We start from the raw sequence: 9,627 nt of genomic DNA on the forward strand, positions 1-9,627 counted from the left end.
CTGCTCCTGCTCATCCTGGCCCCCTGTGCCTGACACCACTGCCGCTCAGTAGCACTGCTGTGGAGAAGGGAGAGGCTGATGCCGCTGCAGCTGCACTTGCCAGCCGTGAGCCGGGCGTCTGGTACCCATCAGTCAGCTGAGCAGCACTCCCACTGTGGGAGCTCACTGACCACCAGGGGCAGCTCCTGTGTTGAGCGTCTGCCCCCTGGTGGTCAGTGCTCGTCATAGAAACCATTTGACCAAAGACCAGTCGTTTAGTCGGTCGGTTGCTTAGGCTTTTATATATACAGATTACCTAGAAAATCAAACATGCCCCGCTGGCATGGCTGTGTTTGAGGGTCAACCTGTGAACCAAGAGGTCACGGTTTGATTCCCAGTCAGGGCACATGCCCAGGTTGCCGGCTAGATCACCAAGGGGGGATGTGCAGGAGGTAGCTGATAATTGATGTTTCTTCCTTTTTTTTTTTTTTGGTTAATCCTCACCTGAGGCTATTTTCCATTGATTTTAGAGAGAGTGGGGAGGGGGGGGGAAGACACACATCGATTGGTTGTCTCCTGCAGATGCCCCAACTGGGGCCAGAGAGATCAAGCCTGCAACCCAGGTATGTGCCCTTGACCCGAACTGAACCCACAACCCCAGTCAGAGGGCTGATGCTCTAACCACTGAGCAACTGGCTATGGCCATCATTGATGTTTCTATCTCTCTTCCTTTCTCTCTAAAATCAATTAAAATATATACTTTTTAAAAAAGAGCTGCCCATTGTCCAAAGTGGCTATACCATTTTATACCTCACTGTTAATGTTTCAGTTCCAGTTACTCCATATCCTTACCAACATTTTGTCAGTCTATTTGTATTGTCAGTTTCCACCACTGTGGTTATATTTTCATACAACACAATTACAGTACTGCAAATAAACTTCTAAGAGCTAATGACACCTGCAGTAATTCTTTTGACTTCATGTTCTTAGTAAAAGGAAGCTACCCTTCATAGCTTTCACACTTACATTGCTTATCACATTATATCCAGTAAAGAATTACCCATTAAATTGGTATGACTGGAATTATATTAAGGAATTATATAAATTTAGAGTTAATGACTGGTTGTTTCCTCTTTAATAAATCATATTTTTAAAAAATACTTTGATTTCAGAGAGAGGGAGAAGTAGAAATGTCATAGATGGAAATCATTGATCAGCTGCCTCCTGTACGCCCCCCACTAGGAATTGAGCCAGCAACCCAGGCATGTGTCCTGACTGGCAACCAATCGTGACCTCCTGGTTCCTAAGTCAACACTCAACCACTGAGAAATACTGGCTGGGCAAGAAATCATGAGTGCCCACCTCAGCAGCATGTATATTATTTTTTAAAAGTCATTTTAGATACATGCTGAAATGTTTCTTCAAAATAATTGGGGAGGGGGTGTCAGGAAATGGGCCGTTTGGACATTTTATCCAACTTAGCTTAAAAAGTCAGCCTGCCAGTTTCATGGATGCTGGCAAGACACGAGACTCAAAAAGGGCTTTATTACTCATTGCAAAAGCAGTAATCAGAGCTTCAAGCTCATTTGATTCCCTTCCCCTCAAGTCCCACGGAAGTGCTGCAAAGGGCCCATCACAGTGGGCTGCATTACAGAAGAGGTACACTAAGATTTACCACTATTCAGTGGAAACAAGTCTGCTCTTTTTGCAGAGGGAGACATTACCTCATCCCTCAAGGTTTCTCATGTGGACGCAAATACAACCCTGAGGAATAGCCCAGATAAAGAGCAGTCAGAGAACTGTAGTCTTGGCATACCCAACAAGAGCATGCAGGGACACAGGATCTATAGCTGACTACTATTCACAACTTACTTCTTTGCATGACACATTCTTGGCCAAACTAGAATCCTATATAATAAAAGCCTAACATGCAAATTGTCCCCTTGGGCAGTCCTTCAACCTGGAGTTTGACAACTTGCTATGATGTGCACTGACCACCAGGGGGCGGCGCCAAACGGCAGTCTGCAATGCGCTGCAACCTCTTGCCAGCTACCTGGGGGCAGGGGTTCTGGGGACAGAGGTGCAGTGAGAGTGCAGGGTATCTGCCAAGCTTGCTCGCACTCTCCTACTACCCTCTCCCAGGACACCACTCGCATGCACCCACACAGGCTCTTCTGGGTGAGCCAGGCCGCAGCCCCCAGGACAAGGGCTCTTGTGGGTTTGCACAGGAGCCAGTCTGCAAGGTTGGTCAGGAGAGTGCGCTGCCCAACTGGCTTCCATGCGGGGCCACTGGGTGGCCCAGAGGCCCACGCTGCGCCCTGACCCGCGCATCCGGCTGTGCTCACAGCCATTTCAGGGTAGGGACTCGGGCACTATGACTCAGGGAGTGGGGGGCACACAGGGGGCCCAGAGGTCAACTGGGACCTGCCCTTCCACACCAGATGCTGTGCTTCAATCGCCAGCCAGGCCTAGGGACCGACCACACCCATGCACAAATTTTGTGCACCAGGCCTCTAATTTTTACACATGCTCCCCCATCAGCCACTGATTAATCTAACGAGGTTATAATCTCATACATTAAAGCTATTATTTAAGATTCAAAGTAACAGATATAGCCAACTTGTAGCATTGACCTCATTCTCTTCAGATTCCCAGACTGTGAATAAGTCCAAGGGGGTGGAGGAGCAGTAGGTCTTTAAGTTGCCCCCATGTATTCTAAGCCGACTATTCATTACTAGCAAGTTTAAACTGATCTGCTAATTCTTGGAGTTGTCAATAGAGGCAACAGATGGGCTCAAAACTCTCCAGAGGTAGAAGCATCTTGTGACCCATTTCCCCACAGGTCACTTTCAGTTGAGTACTGGTAAATGTCCAAGGACTAAGCCTAGGTCTGAGAATGAACTAGCAAAGGAGTAGCCAGTAATGTGAGAAAAACTTAAGAGGTGAGATTTTGAAGGACAGTTACAAACTGGAGGTTACCAACTACCAAATATCACTTTATAATAGAGGTCAAGCCAAGTAAAATGAAAGGCCAAGAATGAACCACTGGCAATGGTAATCTTGACAGCAACAGCTTCCTTAGAGTGGTGTGGAAGAGAGCCCAATTGCAGCAGGTTCAAAGTAGATACAAAAAGCATGGTTAACTCTTGGCTTTGCTGTAAGGGGTTTGGTAGAAGGAATACTGACAAAGGTGAGAATTGCTGGAGCAGCGAGCTTAATTAAGCAGGAGGAAGGGAAATCCGACGTTCAAATGGGATAGTGGTCCAAAAAATTCAGTAAGGCAAAAAACGTGAACACACCCATAAATGGCAAGGTGGAAGTCATGGAAATCATCTGAGTGCAAGTAAGAGGTTTAAAAAGAGGAAGGGTACAGAACAGACTGAGTGGAGGAGTAACTACTGAATAGTGGACTACATGAAATGGCCACTTATTAATACACCAGTAATCAATTTCTCTAGCCAAGTTCAGCTTCACAGTGCACGTGCACAGTGGGGCATTTTTAAAGCTACAGGAAAGAGATAGCATTTGGGTTTAAAACTAAAAGCCAATTGGCTCTTTCCATTAGTCAGTGTGTCACAAAAGTTCTCAAAGTGGTCCTGGGCATCAGCATTCCATGAAAGCTTCAGGAGTCCAGTGGCAGGGCCCTGCAAAGTTTTAACAAGCTTTCCAGATGGTTTTAAAACCATCAAAACTTAAGCCATGATAAGAAACGGTTTTCTTTTATTAGCCATCTCTAACACCTCCAGATAACTACAGCTTAAAATAATCACTATCCTTTCCCAGCTACTTAAGAGAAATAGATAAAATCCACAGAACAGCACAGTTCACATTACCATCAATTCAGAACGTAAGTCACCAAGCTGTAAGGTTATCTTTTTAAATGATCAGAAAAAAAATATCACAAATAGGTTTTTTTATTTGTCACCATTAAATGTCTGAATTTTAAACAGATTCTTGGACTGGAGGCTCATATCCATCAGCTCGTTCAACTTTAGCACCTGTCTCATCCCCAGTAGCTTTTCCAGAACTGCTACCTTCACCATGAAGCTCCATGAGTTTTCCCACTAAAAGGAAGAAAAAAACTGTTATAGCATACCATATCTTGAAACTGGTCCTTCAATACTGTGTAGACATGACAGAAAAAAAGCCATTATCTTGCCATCCAAAAAAACAAACACCAAAATATGCTATTTGGCCACATGTTTTCCAGGGATCCAGTGTTTTACTTACGTTCAAACTTGGGCTTCTTCAGCATTTTGACTTTTCTAACAAAGACATCATGGAGTGGATAAATAGATTGGCAAGCCTTTTCTATGTCTTTTCCAATGCTGTCTGGAATCCTGCAAACCAGTAACAATAGATTAGAATCAATCTACATGGAGCCCCTCTCCCCTCAGTTAATCCACATTTGAGCCTGCTGAGTCCAAGCCTTATGCCTTTTTCATTACACCCTCTTAGCCAACTGCATGGGAACATCAGAAAAATGTTTTAAGTTTGATCACTGGACATCATTTGGGACCGAAACATTTTGTCATCACTTATTCCCATACATTACTGGTTGGGGAGGGTTTTGTCTATTCAGTGTATTTTCTAAGGCAAGCATTTCTGTGCTTTAAGGCTTACTAATTGCCATGAATTAGCTTCATCCAAAAAAGGATAAAGAAACCAAAACACATTTACTGAGCACTTAGCATGCTTTCATTTCAAGGGATATAGCTAGATTGTTTTACAGACAGAAACACAGGTTTGATTCCACCTTATTCTATACCAGTATGCTTTCCTTCATCTGAGGGTTAATCAGAGATTCAGGGCTGTGTTGTGTGATGAAAAAGAAACTTACAATTTATTGACCACTTCTTTCAAGTCATTTGTCTGCACCTCTCGGGTCATGATTTCCATCATTTTCTTCCGGATTTGGCGAACCTGCTGATGCTGAGCATAAGAGGTCTTCCGAATCTGATTGTTGCGTTTTTTAGTAAAACCAACACAGAAGAGACGAAGCAAATAACCATCGGTAGTCTTGACATCGACATGAGCTTCAATCATGGTCTAGTGAAAAAAAGATACTGTCAGATATACAGGCTTTAATGTGATCAACTTTCATCCCTCAAATTCTTACATAAAAAGCTGGAAGGTCAAGTATTCATCACACAATATCAGGTATAAATACATAAAAATTCCAGAATTAACTTCCTTGAAGTGAACTTACCAAATTTCTTACTATCCTTCATATCCAGGTAAATAAGTCCTCTCAACAGAGCCCCCTCCTCTTTCCTCTCTATCTGCACTATTACTGGCAACAGCACCCACACCCACACTTTTTACAAATACATGACAGCCTTTAACATTCTTCCCCTCAACTCAATCAGCTGTACAACTCTGCAACACAAGAGGAAAATAAGTTCTATGAGACTCTATAATATGGATATCTACACTTACTCCATCTTTTTTTTAAAATATATATTTTATTGATTTTTTACAGAGAGGAAGAGAGAGGGATAGAGAGTTAGAAACATCGATGAGAGAGAAACATCGATCAGCTGCCTCTTGCACAACCCCTACTGGGGATGTGCCCGCAACCAAGGTACATGCCCTTGACCGGAATCGAACCCGGGACCTTTCAGTCCGCAGGCCGACGCTCTATCCACTGAGCCAAACCGGTTTCGGCTTTACTCCATCTTTTAATAAAAAGTGTTCTGAATAAGTAAAATATTATTAACACTAAATGAACATACTTTTAAATGTCCTGTTGCAAACTAAAACCATGCTGAGAATTAAATATTCAATTTCACTGCTAAAGTACAACTTAAAAATCCATTAGTAACATTACTGCCTAATTTTAAAAACCAAAAACAAAAACTGAATCACCTCCTATGCATTTTGTAAATATACCTTGGTTTTAAAAAATAAATATAATGCAATGATAGCAAAGGGACCTTAAAATATTCCCAGAAATGCAGCCATATAACCTTAGAAAAATGTCAGAAATAAACGATAATGGTATAATCAGTATGTATCATCTGAGACCAAAACATTTTGTCATTATTCATTCCCATATACAAAATATCCCCAAACTGGTTAGCCAGAGGCATCTGAATCAATGCAATCATTTCCTATAATAATCATACTAACATTTACTAAATGCTTGTGTCAAGCTCTATACTAAATGTGGAATTCACACTAACTCCACGAGAAGACACTCTAACCTACATTTTAGAGATAAAGAAATTAAGGAAATGGAGCCAAGATTTCAACTCCACACTAGAGGCTATGCTACTCCTATTATGCTATATTGCCAGAGGTAATCAAGACTAGCCCAAACCACCCCTTCACTTTAAAGTCCACTAGGTTTTGAGGTCCAAAGATATTCTGAAGACAGGCAAAACTAAAAACCTGGAAATAATTTGTGCAGAAAACCCCCACACTAATCCAATGTTATATCTTGAACTCAATTTAAATAAATACGATGGCTTGCTCACTGCTGTTGCTCAAATTCGGGTGCCAAAGTCCAAGGCAAGCAAGAAAATATCAAGGTTTTAAAGTGAAATTTAAACCTCAACTGTATGATATGCTCCTTGCTGTAATGACACCATGACTCTGAGGAACTGTTGTTCTCACCTGCCACTTCTTGACCATAGAGCACATTTTGTCACGGGTAAGATCCATGCCATGGAAATTAGTCAGGCAGTTTTTGCCCTGAACATCCTCAGTAATTAGCTTGAATTTTCTAAATGCAACTTCATCATTCTGCAGATCAGCTAGGCTCACTTCAAAAACACGACCCTTGAGACCATCAGATGCAATTTCTATAAAACAAGAATCAATTGTCTTATTAACTTTACCAACCACATAAGCAGTCAAGCCAACAAAGATAAGGTTCACGCATAAAGTTAAGCTCAGAAAGTTAATGGTAAATTATATCAACGCCGTAACTTTTGCTAACCAAATCCACATAGACACCAACGACTTATTGTCAGGGCCCATTAAAAGCTCAAAACTACCCATGCACACTTCCTTCAAAATTCTAAAATTTGCTTCTACAAGTATTGTGCCAAAAACAAGCACAACAGGGGCCAAAGCTGTAAACAAGGGTTGACATTTCTTTATAAAGCCTCCCACCACAGGACCTATAGACCAATTTAAAAAAATTCAAGCCAAGAATAAGATACTCACTGGTTCCTTGAGTTCTCGTAACCAGTGTTTTTCCAATATTTCTGATATTGAACATAGCTGGTGCTTTCACATCATACCAATCTTTCTTAGAAAATGGATCAACCCTGTATTTGGGGGGGAAAAAAAACAACCCTCAAGTTTTATCGCAGATCACATTAAGTCTTGACTTTTTTTACTTTCCTCATTCTAATGACTTTAAAAGGCTAACTAGCCCGTAAACACTGCTGTGCACGTGTTTATCCCTCCCAGTGAGGGGAAGGGCACATGCCAATCGAGCTCTTCCCAGTGTTCGCCACCAATGTACACACTTCCCACCCCTATCGGTCCTGCCACCACACAGGCAGCACTGCCCCCAAAACTCAGGCACGTCTCCTGAACTTGACTGGTACAGGAAGACACCTATTGGTAACCCAGGCTCTTTTAAAGAGCCCACCGGGAGGGCCCAGGTTCCACCCGGCCCAATCAGAGGAGCGGTGGGGGTCCTGGGTGGACAAGAGGGCCTTCCTCAACTCCGGCTCTTGGAGTGGCATCCATTACCTGTGGAACTTCAGCGGCCCGTGAGCCCACATACGGAACACGCCAGCCCCGAGTCATGGCGGCCACCCGGCTCAAAGGGGCGCACACAGGCCCAGACGGCCAGGGGGAAAGACAGCCGGCCGCCGCGACGCAGCACCCACATCCGCCAGGCCGCGGTTGGGAGTTTACCAACCCGGCACGGCCAGCTCAATCCGACCGGCATCCTCGCCATCCGGCCCACGCCGCGACCCAGATCCCCCCCGCCGATTCTAACAGAACCCCAAAAAGTGGAGAGCCACGACAGTCGCCACTTACACTTTCTTCTTGGCTCCCTTTTTGCCGCCTTTCGTCAGGCGCTTATTCTTGCCCACCGCCATGGTGCTGTTCAGAGAGCCAAAAGGGCGGAAGCGCCACTCGCGCGAGAACTTAGGCGTAGGAAATGGGGCGGGGCACGCTGTCGACGTGACCTTTGACCTCTGCGTTCCTCGGTCCTGGGAAACATCGCGACAACAGAAAGGCACTCCCGCGACTGCAGCTGCAACAGCGCCCTCAAGTGTGGCGGAAACTGCTCGCGCGGAGGCTGCGCTCCCCCGGCGGGGGCGCGGGAGGCCGGGGTGCGGGCTTTGGGTTACGGTGGCTTTCGTAGCTCTGATGCCCGGAATTAAGTTTCCGTGGAAGTTGGCGCCCACCCAGCATCGTTCAAAACTGAACTCTCCATCTCACCTTTAAACCTGTTTCTTCTCCAGAGCACTGGATTTGGAATGGGCAGCTCCGGGCTCAAATGCTGGTCAACAACATTTAGCCTGGTGACCTGTCTGTGCTTCCGTTTCCTCGTATTTTAAGTGGAGACAGGAGCCCTGACTGGGTGTTTCAGTTGGTTGGAGCATCGTCCCGTATACCTAAAGATTGCGGGTTCGATTCCAGGTCAGTTAAAAAAAAAATTTAAAAAGAAAAAGGAATGATAAAATGGATATAGTAATATAATCTACCTCACAAGATTGTTAGTAGGATTAAATAAGTGTAACTTTAGAGGTACATATTGGTAATGTTCTACTTGTTGATATGGGTGCTGGTTAGTGAGGTATGTTAGCTTTGTGAACATCCATCAGGCTGTACACGTATTTGTATACTTTTCCATACGTTTCTCATACATTGATATATAGTTTTTTGGGGTGTTTTTGGTTTTTTTTAAGTGAATTTTGCTAAGTGGTTCCCTGAGGGACTATGGTTCCAGTGTGAAATCAAAAAATTTTTAATTGTAGGGGTTTAACGAATTCTATCCTGGCTGGAGGTGGCTGATTAGCCTCAAGTGTGCAGCCTCTGGAAAGCTGGCCCATACAGGCTTGGATATGTTGAGTTCCCTTCTCTAACTTCCCCTCCTGCAAACTCCCCCCCCCCCAAAAAAAAAAAAAACACACAAAAAAACCCTCTGACCAAGCCACAAACATCCCCACTCACAACACCCCACAAGCCTTTTTAAATCCTATAATCCCTTCCAGTACTTTTAGCCTCCATCCCCTACCTCCTACTACCCCATCTTTAAATCTTCCGGAATCTCCAACCCTATCCTAAAATCTTTCAATAATTCCATTCATCTCATTTGTTTATAGGATAGTGTCAAAATCCTTATTTCACAACAATATGATTTATTTAAAAGGATTGACCCTTTGTGGTGTTCACAGGAAAAAAAAAAGACTACAATATGAATGTTCTTAACCCTATTGAACTGTTCACTTAAATGCTTAAGATGGTAAGTTTTATGTTAGGTGTGTTTTTTTTGTGGTTTTTCTTACCTCAATTAAAACAAAAAATATTAAAGTCCTTAGCCAAGCTTACAAGCACACCTTTATCAAGCCTTACTCACTATCCCTTTTCATCCTCACCACATCAGCCTTTCTTTACCAGCTACCCCAACACCAGGCATCTAGAACGACTTAAAAATTCCCTGAACAAAATGGT

The 9,627-nt window shown here is 43.6% G+C and overlaps 1 protein-coding gene across 1 annotated transcript; it reads right to left on the reverse strand.

The window, feature by feature from the left end:
- Positions 1-3,875: 3,875 nt before the first annotated feature.
- On the reverse strand, positions 3,876-8,131 carry RPS3A (ribosomal protein S3A). The gene is made up of 6 exons (XM_079771510.1): positions 7,984-8,131; positions 7,153-7,256; positions 6,598-6,785; positions 4,820-5,028; positions 4,210-4,319; positions 3,876-4,043 (listed from the first exon to the last, which is right to left on the reverse strand). The coding sequence occupies exons 1-6, from the start codon at positions 8,043-8,045 to the stop codon at positions 3,922-3,924; spliced, it is 795 nt and encodes a 264-aa protein (XP_079627636.1). The 5' UTR covers positions 8,046-8,131; the 3' UTR covers positions 3,876-3,921.
- Positions 8,132-9,627: the final 1,496 nt, after the last annotated feature.

Source organism: Cnephaeus nilssonii, assembly GCF_951640355.1.
Source record: "Cnephaeus nilssonii genome assembly, chromosome: 5".
NCBI classification, from domain to species: domain Eukaryota; kingdom Metazoa; phylum Chordata; class Mammalia; order Chiroptera; family Vespertilionidae; genus Cnephaeus; species Cnephaeus nilssonii.